Raw genomic sequence first — 21841 nt, 5'->3', positions numbered from 1 at the left:
ACACCTAGATAAACCCTGAATACAAATAATTAGTAATTGCCAAATAGTTAAGTATAAATAACAAAAAATAGAACATAAAAGATTAAATGAGCCGGGAGTCACAGCGATGGGTGACTTTCCTAGGAAGTGACTGTGAGGTCAGTCTTAACCCAAATTTTGAATCGAAAAATGTAACGCCGCGATCCTTAGGACTATTGTGGACATAGTGGAAAAGATAAAATCAACAAAAAAATTAATAAGCAAGTCAAATAATTAGGTCAGGGGTCCGAAAGAAATATTGAATAACTAGCAAACCGGATCAGACTGGTGAAGGGCAAATTGGTCAATTCACCTCCAGAGCTTACTCCTGACCTAACTATCCAATAAAATCGGAGAAACGAAAGTTTTGGAATCGAGAATTAAATTAAAGAACTATTGAAAAATTTAGAAAAAGAGAAAAGAAAAGTTTATTACATCACATTTCCTCACATTTATGACATCATAATTTTAATTTAATTTACCCAATTTATTTGATCAAGTCAAATTAGTTAAAATACACATAAAATACATCAAAATTAAGAAAGAAAATCACTTGTTCTTCTCCCACTCAATTCGGCAGCCCTCACCCTATCTCACCTCCATTGCCAACCATTAAAGCTTGGGCAAAGCTTAAGTTCACCCAACTAAACCCTAATTTCCCTAAAATTAACCCACAAAAACTTGTTATCTTTACTTGAGGAGGCATTAGAAGAAAGAAAGAAAGAACAAAAAAGTGAAGAAGTGAAGAATTGAACATCAAAGAAAGATTAGTAGTTTGAATTGAAAATTTTAGTTGATTACTTGTGTTCTTAGTTCAAGTAATCTAGAAATTAACTTAAAATCAAAAGAAAACAACTATGGGGGATTAATTAGAAATTCCAGCCAGCCTTAGGTAGAGGTTGAATTGAATGATTTTGATGGAATTAAATGGTTAATTAGGTTGAATTAAGCATGTAGACAATGAATATACACTTCAATTGCATTAGATATCAAAATTGTGTAATTAGGGTTCTTGAAAATTAGGAGAAAAATTGAAAAAATGGTCAATTAGTGTAAATAACCTTAATTAAGGTGAGAAATGGTCAATTGGGACCATTTGTTATGTGTATGAATTGATATAATGAAATTGTAATTTGGATTGGTTAGGGATACTATTATTGCAGCTTGCCCTAGGTCTCTTTCAGGGACTAAAACTAAAAATTTACCAACCCAATTGGTGTGAGGCCAATTGGGAATGAAAATAGACACATAATGACACATTTTTCATTTAGGAACCATATCCAGAAAATGACATTAGGATAGTAAACAATTAGGTCAAACCCGGGTATAGTACACTGCCACTGTACCAAAATGACCAAATGGCCATAACTTGGGCTATACAAGTCCAAATGACCTGAATTTTATGGCATTGGAAAGGTATGACATAGCACTACAACTTTTATGTAGAACACCAACTCAAATTCTGCCCATAACTAAGTCATTTTGCTACCCAAAATTAAAGACTCAAAACTGCCAGAACCAAAGTAGGTGCCCAGAAATCTGGGTTAAACCAATCTGGCCAGCCTGATTCAAATGACCATATCTTGGGCTACAAAATTCCAAATGGAGTGATTCAAAAAGGGAATTAAAGATAAGACAATAAAGAACAACTTTGATGAAGAATACTTAGCTAAATTCCCACAGCAACTTGACCAATAGAATAGTGTAACACAAGGTACAAAAACTAAAATTTTGAAATTGTACTTAGGAGACCTAAAAATTGAAGGGGCAACCAAAATTAACAGATTAAGCAACTAAAATGTGGTATGTGGGTGTAATTGAAATTTTCATACCTATTAAGCAAAAGATAGTCAACAATTTGACTTGAATAGTATTGTGAATAATAAACCCGAAATGCAAAATTTAAAGAACGTTAAATTAAGCATATTAGAGCTAGACATAAGTATTGTGAATTTATTATTGAATCCATTATATGTTATGATACTGAAACACTGTAAAATTGTGTGTTTCAGCTGAAAAGAATACCGGGAAAGAACCCGAGACATCGAGTCAAGGCCTAGAGGTGACTCGCACGAGGTTTGTGCACAACATAAAATTTTTCTATAAATTCTCTTTAACAATTTGTTTTGATTAATAAATTATGATTTATCTTTGTTGCAAATTTGTGACTGAAATGAATATTATGCTTTTGACCTAAATTATTGGAAATGCAATTGTATGTGTTTGAATTGTTAATAAATATTTAGTAAAATGTTAAGATAGTTTTGAAACCATAGTATTATGACCATATATCTGAATACCTCACTAGCATGCCTAGTGGGAGGAATTAGTTTTGAATTTTGATTTCCTATCTGGCTTAAGTGTTGAGGTGTGTGCCAATAGAGGAAGAAATTGAATGGGTACCCATAGATTGAGCTAGCTAGCCTTGAGATTCCTCATAAGCCTCTGGCTATTGAGATGATTATTGTACTGATGGCATGATATAACTGTGTGTTTTTATGAAATTGTTTTGTGACTTCCGAAATGAGAATATTTGACTAAAAGTATAAATTGTGTTTTTGTATCTGTTTTTCCTTTTTAGTACCATAATTGAATAAATGTGATTTGATTTACACATAAAATTGTATTTCTGTAATGTTGTGCACCACTGAATCATTGTACTCAGCGATAGCTTTTCATTGCTGTCGCAGATAGAGAGACTAGTAGAGCAGCGGAGTGAGCTGCTAAGGATTTCAGAGCTACTTTTGGACCTTTTTATCGGGTATAATCTTATATCCTGATTGTAAATATTTATTTTGATGTAATTAACTGTATGTACATTTATAAATTGGTCATGAACAGTTGTACAGATTTTGTAATATTATTATTTTGGATTTTCAGATGAAATTTCTGGACTGATGAATGTAACTTAATTTTTCTTTAATAAAATATGTATGAAACTAATTATTACTATTTTTGAAAATATTTAAAGTGAAATTTTGAGTTGTGAAATTTTGATTTGAATTATGGGAGTTGAGCTAATTTCTGTCGATTTGAGTTGAAATGGTGGTTGAGATTTGATGAAATGTTATACTGGAAGTGTTTTTTACATGTTAAAATTTTCGGTTTTCTCAAATACAGCTGGCACTCTACCGAAATTTTTACAAAATTTATGGAAAAATAAAAATGGACAACAATTTTATCAAATCTTTAAACTTCAAGTAAATGTTTTTAATGCCTGCTATAAAAGCTCACCACTTTCAAAAAGTAAAAAAATTATTTTAAAATTTCTTGTGGTGTATTTAATAGGTTATTGGTAGACGGTAGGGGTGAGCAATCGGTTCAAACCGAACCGAACCGAACCGAACCGAATTAAATTATCAAAACCAAACCGCCAATTTTAGAAACCGAACCGAACCGAAATTAGTGAAAAACCGAATCAAACCGAACCGCTTTAATTCGGTTCGGTTCGGTTTAAACCGATCAGTTTGATTTTTGATTGATTTTTTAATTTAGACTTGATTTTCAAGTTATTTGGTCTAATTTTAACTTTGGTTTGAACCTAATAACCATTAATCAATGAAATTAAATAATTAATATATATAAAATTAAATATAATTCATAAATTTTCCATAAAAATAAATTAATTCAAAAATCGATTCGGTTCGATTTAGTTCGATTTGACTATATAAATCACTATTCGGTTCGATTCGATTTTTTCTCTTCAAAACCGAACCGAACCGAACCGAAATAACCGAAATTTTTATAAATTAAAACCGAACCGAACCGATTAACTTTTAAAACCGAATCGATTGAATCGAATTGAATCGGTTCGGTTCGATTTTTCGGTTTGAACCGTGTTTTGCTCAGCCCTAGTAGACGGAGTCAGTAATTCATTAGGTATATTATAGGATCATGCCTTACAGAAAAGTAAGGTGTGACACCCTTCCTCACCAAATACCTAGCTTTACATTCAAGTAGAAAGCCAAGAAGCTTGCACAACGCCGCCTCTTCAAGAACTGACTAGAATCATGTCTGCACAAAGCTAAAAAGATGTTTCATATTATCAACAAGCTAACAAGATTGCCCGATAGATGGAGTCGGTAATTCATTAGGTATATTATGAGATCATACCTTACAAAAAGGTAAGGTGTGACACCCTTTCTCACCAAAGACCTAACTTTACATTCAAGTAGAAAGCCAAGAAGCTTGCACAACGCTGCCTCTTCAAGAACTGACTAGAATCATGTCTGCACAAAGCTAAAAAGATGTTTCATATTATCAACAAGCTAACAAAATTGCCCCGACACTCTTTTGGCCCTCAAACTGATACTAAGTGGCATTTCTTTAAAAAGTTAACAATAGATAATTATTATTTTTATAATTTTAATCTGTTATTAATATTATGTAAATATTTAAAAAAATTAAATTAACTTTTCATTTATTAATATTTATACTTTTTTTTTAGGAAACTTTTAGTAAATTTAGTTAATAATTATCCTATTAAAAAATGTTAAAACTTATACGGGTAATATTTAATGATTGATTTTTTAACTTTTCCTAAACACATCATAAATTGTTAAATAAACACCTAAAAAAATTTACAATTAACAAGCCTCCCATATTTCAATTTTAGCTAAATAGGCTCTATATGTTGTAATTTTAATTCAATTAAGTCTAATTTAGTCACTTATAATATTAATATTTATAAAACATGTGAGACCTAAAAAAGTAATAAGTACACTCAATATAAATTAAACTTTACATAAGAATAAATTTAATAATTATTAAATTAAATAATAAATATATAAATTTAAATTTAAATATTTAATATAACGGTGGTTAAGTTTATCTTTGTACCTTCCTATCTTCGTGTAAGTTTGAATTTTTTATAGCGGCCCTTAATATAATGCAATATTATTTCATCCAAACACTTCCTTTCTCCTTCTTTGTACTTCCTTTCTTATTTCTTCTCATCCTCGTATCTTCTCTTCATTCTCCTTGCCCCAGTTGCGTGCAAGGGCTGTAACCACTACACCCTTCCTAATGATGTTCTTATATTTCTCATAAGAAATCTAATTAACTTAAAACCCTAAACATTTCAGCATCCATGTCCTCTCTTTTCCACTGTCGCTCAATGATCTGTTCCCTTTTTCCCTCAGCCTTTCGAATTCCTTGGCTTTGTATCAATTCCTTAGGCGAGTGGTGAATCAATCCTTGCTCTCTCTCTTGCCATCGACACTAGCAATAGCCATATTGCCGTCGATTGTTGCTACTCCAATGGCGTAACTTTCAGTTTTTGTATTTCTACTCTCGAAATCATTATGCTGATCGTCAAGTTTGCTTCTCGACTTCGTTGAGTTGTTACTTTTCGTGACACCTTCATCAATTACTATAATTATAATTTATGGGTTCTCAAATTTAGGGTTTTTCTTCCATTGATTTCTCTCCCTCTCATTTGTGATTCTTTAATTTTAGTGTTTTTCAATTTATTTTCTATAAAATTATTGATTTCTTCTAAGTCTTGGATTGTTGTTCTTATAGTTTATATAGAACATAGTATTAGAAAATTTTAATCATTGACAAAGTTAAAAAAATCTCTAGCTTTTGTGTTTGGTTGTCGGGAAACGGTAGGATTTTCTCCTTACTATCGCTCTCAATTTGATTTCTTGTTGCAATCTGGATTTGTGGCAGTGTGGGATTGTTGATAAATGAAAAGTTTTGTAAATAATTAAAATTTTTAAATTGTTTTAAATGATTTAAAATGTAAAAATATTTTATTCAATTTATTTAATACTATTAATTAATATCATTAATTTTATGTATATCCCATCTTAAATAATATTATTTGATTACTCCTTTTATCCCAGAAAAATAAGTTCACTTTTTCTTTTCATTTATCTCAAATAATAAGTTACTTTTTATTTTGAAATAATATTTTATTTATTTAATTATTAATATATTCTTATTTAGTGTGTATTTAAAAATAAAATTTATTAATTTTAAAAATAATTTGATAGCATCATTTATTTAATTTTTAATAATATAAATAAATAATATATTAAAAAAATAAAATTTATTATTTTAATAATATCAATTATACCTTCTTAAACTATATAAGATTAGAAGTCTAACGAAAAGAGTATAATTTTAAATATATCTATAAAAAATTTTAACTCATATAAGAATTAGCTTAATAATAATATATTTTAATTAATTTAGATAAATTTTAATATAAATATTTAATTTAATAATTATGATATAATATAAAATAATTACATATGATATATGTCCTCTTAATTGAGAAAATATCCCATCAAAAAATATTATCTAAAATATATTTCTATTACTTTTTCTCATAAATAAGCTTAATAATAAAGAAAAGAGATCATTTCTTTCTCCAATATTCTTTTTTATTTTCTTTTTACTCTTTCTATTCTCTCAAAAATTTCATTTCTACTGTAATATCGTCCATTTTCTAACTTGAGCAAAGACAACTCTGATAGACCTTTGATTATTCTCTAAGACAATAAAAATAAGACACACTCATATAAGTGAGGTAATATTTTAAATTTCATCAGTTTATTAAACTCGTTCCCCTGTAAGATTAATCTTATATTATATGTATTTTATATATATATTTTTAATTTTTTTTAATGTGTATAAATATACATATAATATGCTTATTTATGTGAGGAATTGCAATTTACAGTTTACTAAATATAATTTTCGCTCATCGATTTCATATAATTTACTATCAAAATTATAATTTTAAATGAATGTTAATGCACATGCTTGCAACATTAGAAAAATTGTAAATTTTTTTAAATACTTATTTAATTGATGAATATTAGTTAGAGGCGAAACTGCGAAAGTGAGGATTTGAATTAAAAAAAAAAAAAAGGTTCTGAAAGTTCTCTCGCTCTAACAAATACGGTTTTCAGTTGCAGAGCTGCCACCCCGTTTCTCCACCATAAAAGCCCCACTTTCTCCGGCGGCTTCTCGTAATCTCTTTCTCTCTACCCATCTCTATGTCTATCTCGCTTTCTGTAGCTGGACTGTAATATTAACTGTAGATTCGATTTCCGGCTGGCGAATTTGCCAGAATGACCTCAATAACCTCCGCCGAATTGAATTACCTCGTTTTCCGTTACCTTCAAGAGTCAGGTCAGCTAAATCTCCTTTTTATTCATCTCAAATTTCATGTTTTTCTATCTCTTTCACAGTCTCTCCGTTGAAGGCTTTTTTTTTTTAATTTATTTTTTTGGTTATTTTTTCTCATTTATTCTTTTTTCTTTTTGTGGACAAGGTTAAGGTTTTGTTGTATATTCTGGCTTTTCATGTTTCTAATTGAAATTTATAAGCTAGTTGTGTTTGTATTGCCATATGGAGGAGCTAGGGCATGTAGATCTGCGAACCTGGATTTCTTTTCCGCCTTTTGTGAGGTCTTAACTTTTTAGTGAGTGGTTTGTTTGAATTGTCGTCCTAATTTATTATTGGGTAACGAATTGTTTTCGATTAAGCATTCCTTGCAGTTGAGAATGCTAAAAAGCTGGGCAATTTTGGGACAAGGCATACCAGCTGGGAGGAATTTTTTATTTTTTTTGCATCTCCAATCTAGGTTTTGAATGTGGTATAGGATTGAATATTAATCACCGGAAAAAGACAAGCCTGTTATTGCATTTTTTTAATCTTCAAAAAACTTCATTTGCTTCTAAATATGGCTTTTTTTTTTTTTAAAATTTTTTATGAACTATCTCCTAAGAAAAGCTTACTTTTTGAGTGGGATTTTCAAAACATTTTGGCACTCACGTATGTGGAATATTTCTATTCTTTAGATCTTCATCAAGTTGCTGTTCTAAAATGTTTTGTAAATTAAAACAAGGAGATGTTCTAATGTGTGCCTATCATATTCTTTCAGGTTTTACACATTCAGCTTTTGCTTTAGGATATGAGGCAGGCATTAACAAATGTACCATAGATGGAAATATGGTTCCACCTGGTGCTCTTATTACATTTGTACAAAAGGGAATTCATTTCTTGGAGATGGAAGCAAATTTGAATAATGTTAGCATGCATAAACCTTTTGTTTCTGATTTCTCAATTCACATCTTGCCTCTTAAATATTTTACCGTTTTGAATGCATAGACATTCTGCTGATCAAAGGTTGTTTTAAGCTTGCCAGAGTGATGCAGATGTGGATGAAGATTTCTCATTCTTGCAACCTTTGGATCTCATTACAAAAGATGTATATGAATTACGGCAAATGATAAAAGATAAGAAAAAAAATCTTCATAAGGACAGAGACAAAGACAAAGACAAAGATAAAGAATTTGAAAGGGAGCATGAAAGAGAAAGTGCACGGGTAAGAGAGAAAGATAGGCATGAAAGGGAGAAGGAAAGTGAAAAGGACAGAGAGCGGATAGAAAAGGAAAAAGAGAGAGAAAAGCAGCATGAGGATATTGCTGATAGAGAAATGGTTGCTGATCAAGCGGATCAGAATAATGACAAACATGAAGAAAATGGAAATTCTGGAGGTGAATTTATATCCATGTTTAGTTTTTCCCCCTCGCTAATTTCCTAATGTTAGCCTTAAGTATTTCAATAAGATTACATTAGTTGCTTTGATCTATAACATTAATGTCTTATTTACTATAATTGTACCAGTATTACGGAGAACCATTAGTTTCACATTTATCAATAGACAGTCCTACTTATCACAGCTTTTCAATAGTTTGGAGTTCTTTGTTTTCAAATCAAATAATGGTTTAGGAAATGAGTCCCATATTTGCTGGAGGTGATAGTTATTTGAAAATAATTAGGTTGACAACATGTGCAACTCTACTGATGAGCCGCATTGTTTTAGTATTTAAAACTTTAATTCTATCCTAGATGATGGAAACTTTTATGGGTCCCGGACTAAAGTTGGAGATGTGAATATTTGCCCATTTCTATAATAAATATTATTCTTATTATTATTTTAATAATTTTAGTTGTCAATAGAAAGTTGAAGCTTTGGAGAAGTACTCTAGATTCAAATGGTTTTAAGTTAAGTAGAACGAAAACAGAATATATGCATTGAAAGTTCAGTGAAGGCTGAACTGGTGATAGTGAACGAGTTAGTTTGGATGGAGTGGTACTGTCCCAAAGTAATCACTTTAAATATCTTGGCTCAATCCTTCAAGTAAATGGGAGATGTGGGGAGGATGTTAGTCATGGGATTAAAACCGGATGGTTGAAGTGGAGAAGTGCCACGGGAGTTTTATGTGATCGCAATATTCCCAATAAGTTGAAAGAAAAATTTTACCGTACAGCCATAGGACTGGCCATGTTATATGGTAATGAGTGTTGGACACTGAAAGAGTCGTATGTGTCTAAATTAAGAGTTGCGGAGATGAGAATGTTAAAGTGGATGAGTAGTCATACTAGACTAGATAAAATCCGTAATGAGAGTATTAGAGAAAAGGTAGGAGTGGTGCCAATTGAGTATAAGTTAGGAGAAGGAAGATTGAGGTGGTTTGGTTATGTGAAGCGTGGACACACGGAGGATCCAGTTAGGCGCTAGGTTAGAGGATAAAAAGAAAAGAACGAATAAACCTAAACTGACTTAGAGAAGAGTAGTACAACATGACTTGAAAGCATTACACATTTCCGATGATTTAACCTAAAATCGTTTAGAATAGAGAAAGAGAATCCATATAACCGATCCCAAATTCTTAGGATAAAGGCTTAGTTGAGTTGAGTTAAGTTGTAGTTCTATTTCTATTAAGGCATGACTCAAAATCCTTGTAGGATTTGAAAAGATTGGAAAAAGATTTTTCCTAGTTTGGATGGGATAAATACTCCTCAACTAGATGGAGGATTATTTCTTTTGTGGAATAGGACTCCTAATTATAACATTATTCCTAATTGAGTGGGATTTCTATTGGAATTAAGATTGAGAAGACTAACACTATAACTAAGAGTATTGTAGAAAAGGTTATTTTGCTTTGGCCCGTGCGTGGAGTAAGGGCATAGAGTCTAAGAGAAAGGACCCTTGTCCATTGTTGAGGTGGCTATTGCTTATTTATCGTAGACATTTGTAGTGTATTAAAAAGTTAAAATATTAAATATATTTGTTATGTCTAGAGGAGAATGAATGGGACAAATTAATATATTTACTTTAAGTAGTCGTTTCATCAAGAGGGATCTCTTGGGTGTAATGGGATATATGGGTTCTCTTGTGGTGTAATGGGATTTTGGAGCTAGACTAGACTAAACCAGGTCATTTAGTGGTTTTTCTCTTGTGAATTGCCGTGTGACTGATTCCTTGTGGACTTCTATCATATATTTTGCTCTGCATTGGATGTCCCCTAATTTTGTAGTGCTAGTTAATTGCATTTTTGGGGCAACTTCACTTCATAGCCCTAAAGTGTTGGTTGGCTAGTTTCTGGTGCATCAGGCATACTATTACTAGTATTGCGTATCTGCTGACATTTAGGCCGAATTATTGTGATTCATCATTATTAAGCTGTGGAAAATGATATATAAATTTCTAATTTGATTGCCTATTGATGTATTTCCAATCAGTTTGTAAAAAGACAGCCATCCCCCCCTAAACAAATTGTTTTGTTCAATGGTATCAGAACCAATGGAAGTCTCTACTACTTCAACATCCCAGACGTGCGAGATTCCTAGTTCTGATGTGATGATTTTGGAGGGACATACATCAGAGGTTTGAGCATTGTCCAATCCTCATTTTTTGTTTTTTAATATTTTTCTTCTGTTTGTTTTTCCTTATGGCATTTTTCAGCTAGATGTATTCACTAAAATGCATGAGTTCTTTTTTGTTTTGTCCTTCAGGTTTGTGCCTGCGCATGGAGCCCAACAGGATCACTTCTTGCATCTGGGTGGGTACTTTTTCTTATTGTGATATTTCTGAGGATGATCACTCTGTTTATCTGCATTTAATGATCATAGGTTAATACATTTTGATTTTTATCTATAGTTTTCTTTGTGGTGTGGATATTGCTTGACAAATAAAGACTGAAATTTTAATCTATAATTATGGAGCAGCAAAAGATTTGTTTTTCTTTTGTAAATTTAAACCATCTCAAACTGAGCAGAACACTAATATTTTTTATTATCTAATGTCCTAATTACCTAAATGATTTCAATCATTTCTACAAAGGAAATGGACTGAAGTTGATTAATTTTGTCCAAATTGGTGAACCATTTTTTCAGTAATAGATAGTTAGTCCATTCCTCTAATGTCTGAATGTTGTATGACCTGAAAATTAAGGAGCTGGATTTAATCACCTCTACTGCTGATGCATTATGTGTACTCAACTTTGCAAGGAGTTTCTTGACTGCCTGGCCCTGTCTCGTTATGATTTGCACTTCTGCTATTTGTATTGCGATTTAAGTTTTATTTTATAAAAATATGACCATATCCAGATTACTAGTCCCATGGGTCTACATTGACTGGACTAACACTGGATAATGGCTTTCATTTGTAATAATTTGGCTAGTTTTGGTGATAAAAAGGATTGTCAATAATGATATTATTTATGCTTCTACAATATTGTTAGGACATTATTTTCATAACATGCCATGATAAGGCATTATCCAAGTATAATAAAATTTTAGATTCATTTGTTCGTTTTTGTTACTCTCTCTGTGTTACTTTTTAGATCTGGAGATTCCACAGCACGTATTTGGACAATAGCAGATGGGACATCTAGATCTAGTGTGCAGAATAGTCATCTAAATGTGCTGGTGCTGAAGCATGTCAAAGGTAGAACAAATGAGAAGAGCAAAGATGTTACAACATTAGATTGGAATGTGAGTTTTCTTACAGGTTTCTGTTGTTGATGCTAGTAGCTGCCAGTGCCTGTTCATATGATGGTCTTAAAGAGACTATGGACTTTGTATATATCATCAATTATTTATTGAGGCTACCCATGCGGTGGGTTTCGTAACCCTAACACTATTTGATGTAGAACAAAGGGAAAGAACCAAGAAGAAGAGAAATCAACGACCAATCCTTGAAAAAGAGAACTAATTCTCAAGATATTATTGATCTCACAAAAATTGTCATAACAAAGCTTATCTAATAACAATAAAAACCCTAGGTCTTATTTATAGAATTAGGAATCCCAATTACATTAGGATTTAGAATCATAATTTAATCCTAATCAGGAATACTAAATTAAACCAAAATAAATTAGAAAATAATAAAATTCGTAAATAATAAACCTAATAAGATAAAAATTCCTAAATAATAAAACTCTTAAATTCTTAATTTTACAATGAGAATAATTCCTAAATTCTATCTTTCTATACTGCATTACTATTCCTTAACTTTTGACCTCTGAACCCATACTGTTATTCTTTTTGTCTGCTTTTCAATATTGTAAATTTTAAGTTGTGTCAGAAGCGACAAAGTTTCTTTTGACGCTAAATTGTCTCATAGTTTCTTCCCCGTGACGTCATTCATTTGCATTGATGTGCAGGGTGAGGGGACCTTATTGGCAACAGGTTCATATGATGGGCAAGCAAGAATTTGGAACACAAGTGGTAAGATATTTTAGCACGATTTAGTTTATGACCCTCTACTTCCTACAGAAAAGCCTGCAATTGGTTTAATATATACAAATATACAATAAATGGAGGAGGAATATTTTAGTACCTATTTTTAAAAATAAGGGAGACATACAGAGTTGCTCAAACTATAGGGGAATTAAACTCATGAGTCATACTATGAAGTTGTGGGAGAGAGTTGTAGAGCATCGACTACGTCATGATACTTCTATCTCTCCCAATCAATTTGGTTTCATGCTTTGTCGTTCAACTATGAAAGCGATCTTTCTCATTAGAAGCTTGATAGAGAAATATAGAGATGTGAAGAAAGATTTACACATGGTTTTTATTGATTTGGAGAAGGCTTATGATAGTGTTCCAAGAGATGTCTTATGGAATGTGTTAGAACAAAAGAGGGTATCTATTAGGCACATACAAGTATTGAAAGATATGTATGAAGGAGCAACTACTATTGTGCGCACAGTGGGAGGGGACACAAGAGATTTTCCGATTTCAATTGGATTACACCAAGGATTAGCCATAAGCCCTTACCTTTTTACATTAGTTTTAGATGAATTGACGAAACATATACAAAAGAGTATTCCTTGGTGTATGATGTTTGCGGATGATATTGTTCTGATAGATGAGACACGAGAAGGAGCTAGAGCTTTGGAGAAGTACTCTACAGTCAAAGGGTTTTAAGTTAAGTAGAACGAAGACAGAATACATACATTGCAAGTTCAGTGAAGGCCAAACTGGTGATAGGGAAGGAGTTAGTTTGAATGGAGTGGTACTGTCCCAAAGTAATCACTTTAAATATCTAGGCTCAGTCCTTCAAGTAGATGGGGGATGTGAGGAGGATGTTAGTCATAGGATTAAAGACGGATGGTTGAAGTGGAGACGTGCCATGGGAGTTTTATGTGATCGTAAGATTCCCAATAAGTTGAAAGGAAAATTTTATCGTACAGGCATACGACCGGTTACGTTATATGGTAGTGAGTGTTGGGCACTGAAAGAGTTGTATGCGTCTAAGATAAGAGTTGTAGAGATGAGAATGTTAGGGTGGATGAGTGGCCATACTAGACTAGATAAAGTCCGTAACGAGAGTATTAGAGAAAAGGTAGGAGTGGTGTCAATTGAAAGATAAGTCGAGGGAAGGGAGATTGAGGTGGTTTGGTCATGTGAAGCGTAGACATACGGAGACTCTAGTTAGACAAGTAGAGCATATTGGGTTAGAGGATAGAAAGAAAAAAAGGGGTAGACCTAAATTGACTTTGAGGAGAGTTGTACAACACATTTCTGAGGATTTAACCCAAAATCGTTTAAAGTGGAAAAAGCGAATCTATATAGCCGACTTCAAATTTTTGGGATAAAGGCTGAGTTGAGTTGAGTTGGAGTGTTCTAGCAAATTACTTTCTTTTTTTGGAGCCTTTTTTTTCCCAGTGTATGGATACATATGTAGAGCATGATTACATCAGTAGGCAGCAATGATGAATCTGTCACCTAGAAAAACTAATCAGCAAAAAAATTGTATATATATCAAGTGTTTCAACTAGAATTTTAGAGGAATTTAAGCTAGATTAAACCTGAGGCAGGTTCAACCATGGGCTTGAGATTGGTTTTCTCAAGGAGCTCAAATCTAGTTCAGCTTCTCATTATTAATGTAGTTTTTTAAGTTCTTCTTTGAAATTTAAAGAAATTTCTAATTTCTCTTGTTAATTGTGATGCTCTTACTGTAGCTTTTCACTGCATTCTGGAATTTTCCCTTGGTCCAGGTGAACTAAAGACTACTTTGAGTAAACACAAAGGTCCTATATTTTCTCTGAAGTGGAACAAAAAAGGGGATTTTCTTGTTACTGGAAGCTGTGACAAAACTGCTATAGTGTGGGATGTGAAAACTGAGGAATGGAGACAACAGTTTGAATTTCATTCAGGTTTAAATTGAACTGAACTCTCTAGAGCAAGTGGTCTTTCTTCATGCAGCAGATATTACTCATCATTGTTGGGTTTGAACTTTCACATTGTACCTTTTAGGTCCTATACTTGATGTTGACTGGCGCAATAATCTTTCATTTGCTACAAGCTCCACAGACAATATGATATATGTTTGTAAAGTTGGAGATACCCGCCCGGTTAAAACTTTTGCTGGGCATCAGGTTTGTTCTTGCTTTCAACTTATTATTGCTCTTGCCATACTGTTTGAAGTTTACGCTTGTCTGAACTCAAAAGTGGTTTAGTATGACCTTTTAGCCGATGGCAGGTTCTAGATGGCCTGTGAATGCCAGCTGAACTTGGCCCGCTTATGATAATTCTAAATAATGCAACCTATACCCTGCTATGTTTTTCGATCCAATAAGCCTCCAATCTTGTGAACTAGTTAGCCTAAAACAATTTTATGCTTTTAAATATTTAACTTAGCACCAGTCTGGTTGACTTCAGTTTGACAGATTTGGAGGCTTAATCTGATGTGCAACAATGTTTTACCAGTGTGTTGTTTATGTGAAGTAGAAAACCATAAATAGATGAGTCCTCTTACCTACATGATTGTTATTTGATTAATTGGTTTTGTGGAAAATTGTCGCTATAAACTGCGGTTACTATTTTGTGCCTTGTACAATTTCAGGGTGAGGTTAATTGTGTCAAGTGGGATCCAACTGGCTCATTACTGGCTTCATGCTCGGACGATATCAGTGCAAAGGTTATATACAGTGCCTTTTTCTTCAATTATGGACTTATATTGCATCTTTAGTTTCATGCTACATGCACATGTTACTTATAGGTACCTTGTCCTAGTCTATAAGCTTTTCATAAACTTTCTTTTAAGTCAATTGGATGTGTTTTTCAGTTTATTACTAGTTTTTTATTTTAAGAGTTGGCAACTCATGGGAAATGGTGCTGCAGATATGGAGTATGAAGCAGGACAAGTATGTTCATGATTTGAGGGAACATTCTAAGGTACTCGCAGAATTTTGATTTTCTCCTATGGCCTACCGTGATTTTTTTTTTTGCTTGTATTTTATAGGGCACATTGGATTGTGGTTACAACCACTGAATAATGTTTTTGCAGGAGATTTACACTATCAGATGGAGCCCCACTGGACCTGGTACAAACAATCCTAACCAGCAATTAGTGCTAGCAAGGTAAATTAAGTAATGGGTTTGGTGAAATAAAATGTAAATTTAGTGCATTGCGCTGGTTATATATATATGCATCAAAGGTTAGAATAGTTGCCTGAATAACACTTGTGCTTGAATCCAGCCATTGTCGATCTGTGTTTTTTTGTCATACTGCTTTTTTGCTTATTTTCAAGAAATCTTATTTACGAAGTTTTTTTTTTTTTTTAATTTTTTATGGAGCAGCCCAACTTTTCTAAACAATTATATGTTTTATGTATGATGTTCTGTGATTCTGTATTCTATACAGTGCATCATTTGACTCAACGGTGAAATTATGGGATGTGGAACACGGGAAACTTATCTGCAGTTTGAATGGACACGGGTACCTCACTTAACCTTCGTTTTTTATGGGAATGAGGAGGGAAGGTACTTCTTGGTCTGTTCCATTATCTTGTTAGTGTGCAAAGAATTCTGGGGATTTATGAATGTTCTTTCCAAGAGCCCCATGTGGTTGGACGTTTCTTTCAATTGTTGCTATTCTATTTTTAATTATTGTTAACAACTATCTTTTAATTGAAACCCCAGGGATCCTGTGTACTCAGTTGCATTTAGCCCAAATGGAGAGTATCTGGCTAGTGGGTCTCTTGATAGATGTATCAACATCTGGTCGTTGAAAGAAGTTAAGATCGTGAAAACATACACTGGCAATGGTGGAATATTTGAGGTTTGTTGGAACAAGGAAGGTGACAAAATTGCAGCATGCTTTGCCAACAATACAGTATGTGTGTTAGACTTGAGAATGTAAGTTCTTGGGAGGGTGTTTGTGATCTAAGGATTGCTCTGAAAGATTGCAGTACTTTAACTGGTCATCAGTTCTCTATCACAGTTTTTTCTGAGGCATATGGGAAAGTGTGCCTTTGGTTGGGTATGGTTCTTTTGTATTTTTCATCTAGTGTAGTTGTAGGTGTTACTAATTTGAATTTTATCTTGTTTTTAAGTTATAAATGAAATTTTCACTCAATTGTTAGCTAGGGTAATGCTTTGTATGATATGTGGATCAGTGGCAAAATTATGTACAGTATTATTCTTATTGGATCCATAGTTTATGACTTATGCTGCAATATTGCTTAAGTTTAGCCCAGAATCGAAGCTTGCATTTAATTGTACACAAGATTGCTAACGGGCAGATTTAATGAATTCTATTTCAATTCTGATCTATGCAAAGAGAATATGATCCTCGGAAACAGCCGCCAAGCTTTACTATACTTTCATGGGTTAACCTGCAGTTTCTAAAGGCGGAGACTGCCGAAGTGATTGTTAGGTCAATTTCTATATTTTTTTATAATTTTTTAGAATTTATTTTGTTACCAAAATAATTTATCTAAATTATCATTAATTTGAAATAATTTACAAAGCCACATTTTCAAATTTTGTTTTGTTAACAAAGTCTCTTTATACAAACTTGTATTATTTAAAATTTTTTTAAAAATATTGTTTGTTAATTAGTTATTTTTAGTGTTTTATATTTATGTAATTAAATAATAATTTTATATTTTAATTATTTGATTATTTAATTATAATTATTTTAAAGTTTTATATTTAAAAAAATAACTTAAAATGAAATTTAAATTGAGTGATTATTTTATTAATAAAATAAAATAGTAATGTAATTATTTTAAATTATTTTAAATTAATGATAATTTAAATAGAAGAATTATTCTAATAATGAATGATCAAATTAGCTTATAAACTTTAAATATAAATTTTGTTTACAATAATTTTTGAGATTATAAGTTTAGCTTAAAAGTCAAAAAATAAGTTAAAAACTCAGTATTTTGTTTTGATATTTATAAATCATGTGTTTAATTTTAATTTTATAATATTATACTATTAAACTTTTAAAATTTTATTATAAAATTTATTTATTATTTTTTTTAGTAATTTTAATAAAAAATATGCTTATAAACCCAATTTAATTAGGTATTTATAAGTTGATTTCCATAAATTAACATAAACATACTCTAAATTATTTTTCATGAGAATTAATCTTTAATATTTAATATATTTTAGAGACTAACTTATAATTTACTATTTTACATTTTTGCCGCCAGTACTTTAACAGCAGAAGACACTTTTTGAGAAAATAATTGCATCCCGAAACAGTACATTTCACCAGTAATCACCACAAGAACACAAACCGTTCATAAAATGGTGGAATCGGTTCCGATCTCTCATTAAAATCTTACGGCCGGTGATCTTAGAGATTAATTTTGCCACTGCATGGCAATCTGCACACACCCGCAGGTTCTTTACTATCTTTATAGTAGCTCCTTGTTTTGTACTGATAAGACCAAAAGCAATAGCAAGCTTCTCGCTGTGAACTTTAAGGGACTGCTCCTTTTCTACGTCACTTAGATCATGTAAAACAATCTCTGTTTGTGGGGTATAACCATGAGCCTTGAGCCAACCTTCCATCTCCTCCAACATCATATATATCTCTTTGGTCTTTGGATGTCTCAAATCTCCAGCAAAAAACTCATGTACCTTGTTACTCACTTCAATTGAGCTACAACCAGGTTCTTTTTCTATCCCACTGTCTTTTAGCAAGGCCCTCATTCTTGCCACACCTTCCCAATTGCCACCTGCTGCATATATGTTAGAAAGGAGAATGTAAGTCCCTGAATTTGCAAGATTCTGGTTTATAAGAAACTCTGCAATTTCCTCTCCTAGAGCTAGGTTACCATGGAGCCTACAAGCCCCAAGCAAAGTTCCCCATAAGACAGGATCTGGGTTGATCTCCATGTTCTTAACAAGCTCATATGCTTCTTTTAAATGTCCAGCACGGCCAAAAAGATTAACCATACACCCATAATGCTCAATCTTTGGTTCAATCCCATATTCATCTTTCATCAAGCGGAAAAACTGCCATCCTTCGCTAACCAAACCAGCATGACCACAAGCACTCAAAATTCCAATGAACGTTATATCTGTAGGTCGGTATCCTATCCTACACATCTCATTGAATAAATGCATAGCATCTTGACTGAATCCATGTGTGGCATACCCAACAATCATTGAATTCCAAACAACAACATCCTTGTTTCTGATCCTTTCAAAAACCAACCGCGCATCCTTCAAACTCCCACATTTGCTATACATATCAACTAAAGCAGTACCCACATGACCATTGATCTCAATCCCATTATTCTGAATATACGAATGAACCCACCTCCCTGACTCTAAAGCACCAATATGCCCGCAAGCAGAGATAATGGCCACAACCGTCACTTCATTAGGCCTCACTCCCGTCTTCAACATTCGTCTGAAGAGCATTAAACCCTCATTTGGCAGTCCATGCTGCACGTAACCATCAATCATCACATTCCAGCAAACTAAATCCCTTTCCTGTAATCCATCAAACAGTTCTCTCGCCTCTTTAACCATCCCATAGTTCGCATAGCAAGTAATCATCGCAGTCAATGAAACTAAACTCTTCTCAGGCATAGCATCAAATAACTTACGTGCGGATACAACATCACTTCCTCTTGCGTAAACATCAATAAGACAAGTCCTCACATACAAATCCGAATCCAACCCAAATTTTATCGCTTGAGCATGTATCATTTTCGCAGGTTCTAGCGGGCAAGACTTTAAAATCGACGAGAAGGTAAATGCATTCGGGGCAACATCTTGAGTTAACATTTGTGCATAAAAGAAAAAGGCTTGGTCATGGAGACTGTGGATAGTATGAGAGTAGATAATTGAAGTGTAGAAGAAGCAATTGGGGTTTTGGGTTTGGTTAAAGAGAGCAAGAGAATAGTTGAGACGACCCAAAGATGAGTAGGAGCGCTGAAGCTTGAAGTTGAGAATTGGGTGACCATAAAGATTGTGGCGGTAAAGAAAGGCGTGGATTTGGTGAAGGTGATTTAAGGATTTGGATTTCTCTATTAAAATTGCTAGCTTTTCTGGTTGTGGATGGTAGACATTGGTGGAGGAGCGGTTTTTTTTTATGTAAGACTGCGGTGGTGGAGCGTTGAAGAAGGTGGCGGAGGACATAATAGCCACGCTGGTTTGCTCAAAATTTGATTACAATTCTAAATATTTTGTGTATTTTTTAATATATTTTATAATTTTTTATAATTAACTTTGTTTTAAAAAAAAAATTCAAATTTGAGATATCATTATTAGAAATAACTCAAATATGGACAATGGAAGTTCAACAATTTTCTCAAAATTATTTATGTTATTATTATTTTAAATTATATAAATTGATTATTAAAAATTAAAATATTTTTATGATGCAAAAGTTTAAAATTTGAGAATTTTATGGTATAGTTTTAAGTTTAGGGATTCTATTAAACCATGAAGTTTAGAAAGATATCCAGTAAACTGCCCTAAACTCTGGCTCTCTAGCTTTCAGATTTCTTGTTTCAGAAACAGAAATGGCTTGGTGCTGCGGATTTCTACCGACATCACTGATTTCCATTGCTAAATCATCATCAATCCGAACATTAGCCCTACCGCGCCTGCGTCCTTCTCCTCATCTTCAAGCCTTGCTGACCCTTCTTCACCATTCCCACGTAAGCAAAGTACTTCCGCTTATAGGGCTCATGGTGTAGGTTGTTTAATGGCATTTTTTGGATTTGATTCTGTAATTATTATTGGAATTTTAAGTTGCACGCAATCGCTAATGGGGCTGAACAGCTTGGTGGTTGCCATTCGCCTCACTTCTCATAATGCAGTTGAAGCGCGCTTCTGGTGCGAATTGTCTCAGGGTACCTTCTCCTTCAATCTTACTTATCAAGCTCGCTAGTATTTTATCTCTTTATATCAAAAAATTGAATTGGAACTATGATTCTTATCATTGATTATGAAGTGTAGTACACTATTCTTATACACAAGGCAGCAGCTAGGTGAAGTAACTGGCGGGAAATAACAAAAAGGGAAAACTAACTGCTTCAGCTAACAAACTCACTAAAATAAGTTGCATTCTCGCTATTTTAACCATCATCACTTTTCATGGTAAAACTTTATGTGAGTCTCATTTTGTGTGTTAAAATCTCATGGACTTTTTTCCCCCATAGAACAACTAGAGCTTAGTAGCCTAGTTCAATCTTCAGGACTAATAAGCTTGATTCTTTGATTTTTCTGGGAATTATGTTTTAACTATGTATATTTTTCTTGGAAGCTTGTGTTCTTCTTTGTTTTAGAAATGTGTTGGACTTGAACGCCTTAGATTGTGACTGCACATGTAGTTTTGCATTAATAGATTCAGGAGACAGGGACATACAAGTTGCAAGGGGATTGATGAAAATTGAGGATAATATTTTTTTTCACATGCGTAGGAGATTGCAAATAGGATAAAGTGTAGTTTGTGATTAGAATGCTATAATTTACTAAATCTGTCCTTGCCAGTTTGTTGGTCGCTTGGAAGGAGATGAAACAATCCCCTTGTAACGAATCACATACGTAGGAAACTGGAAATGAAGCTATAGTTTACAAATTCTGTCCTTGCCTGTTTGTTGCTTCCTTGAAAGGCGATGGAACAATAATCTCTTTTACCAACTACACATAAGAAGAGGAAGGGAAGGTTTGTGGGGGGGGGGGAGGGAGAGGGGAGGGTGGGTTGGGTTTGAAGATGTGAAGTAGCACAAGAGTAACGTTTCAACATTAACTTGTACCAAGGCACCCCAAGAATATTAGTTAGAAGTCTGAATAAAACTAGCAGTTAGAAGCAGATATTTGTAAGTGACAAAAGAATTAAGCAGCCGATTGCTGGCAAATAAGTAGAAGGAATAGAGAAGTTTAAGAAATCACTGACTAGGATCTTAGGAAACACCTGAGATTTGATGTGTCATGTGTCCATGGTGGTGTACAGCATCATCACATTCTCAAAGCATTGAAGCTGAAATTTTCTGTCAAACTTCTTTAATTTGAAAGAGAGTTTATTGCCCATATAAATATCGAGTAAGAAGGTGCATCTGAGTAGATGGTTCTGAATCTCTAGCCAAGCAGTTAATACAACTGTCTTAAAAAAGTACTCTTAGGGAGCAGCTGCATTAACACAGAAGGGCTATATAGTACACTTACAAATGAACACCAACAAATTATAAAATTACCACTGTAATAAACATGTCCTGCTCAATTAATCCTGGGTTAATCAAGC

General features: G+C 33.0%; 2 protein-coding genes across 8 annotated transcripts; one reads left to right on the top strand and one right to left on the bottom strand.

The window, feature by feature from the left end:
* The first annotated feature begins 6382 nt into the window (after positions 1-6382).
* LOC110631707 (WD40 repeat-containing protein HOS15) lies at positions 6383-16786 on the top strand. 7 transcript variants are annotated; one of them, XM_058154455.1, is made up of 15 exons: positions 6383-6556; positions 6942-7164; positions 7919-8064; positions 8183-8534; positions 10623-10711; positions 10840-10886; positions 11670-11820; positions 12492-12555; positions 14334-14492; positions 14593-14714; positions 15182-15256; positions 15460-15513; positions 15626-15699; positions 15983-16057; positions 16261-16786. In XM_058154455.1, exons 2-15 carry the CDS (start codon positions 7104-7106, stop codon positions 16478-16480), a joined length of 1689 nt encoding a protein of 562 aa, XP_058010438.1. In that variant the 5' UTR covers positions 6383-6556; positions 6942-7103; the 3' UTR covers positions 16481-16786. The 7 variants fall into 7 exon arrangements, with proteins under 7 accessions (XP_058010438.1, XP_021635321.1, XP_021635323.1 ...); XM_021779629.2 differs by lacking the exon at positions 6942-7164; XM_021779631.2 differs by lacking the exon at positions 6383-6556 and having other exon boundaries at positions 6839-7164; positions 15983-16101; positions 16261-16404.
* A 967-nt stretch (positions 16787-17753) lies between these two features.
* Positions 17754-19775, bottom strand: LOC110631689 (pentatricopeptide repeat-containing protein ELI1, chloroplastic). The gene has a single exon (XM_021779603.2). The coding sequence runs from the start codon at positions 19729-19731 to the stop codon at positions 17845-17847; it is 1887 nt and encodes a 628-aa protein (XP_021635295.2). The 5' UTR covers positions 19732-19775; the 3' UTR covers positions 17754-17844.
* Positions 19776-21841: the final 2066 nt, after the last annotated feature.

This window comes from Hevea brasiliensis, chromosome 10, assembly GCF_030052815.1.
Source record: "Hevea brasiliensis isolate MT/VB/25A 57/8 chromosome 10, ASM3005281v1, whole genome shotgun sequence".
In the NCBI taxonomy this organism is placed as follows: Eukaryota; Viridiplantae; Streptophyta; class Magnoliopsida; order Malpighiales; family Euphorbiaceae; genus Hevea; species Hevea brasiliensis.
This window is presented reverse-complemented; position numbering and strand designations above follow the sequence as displayed.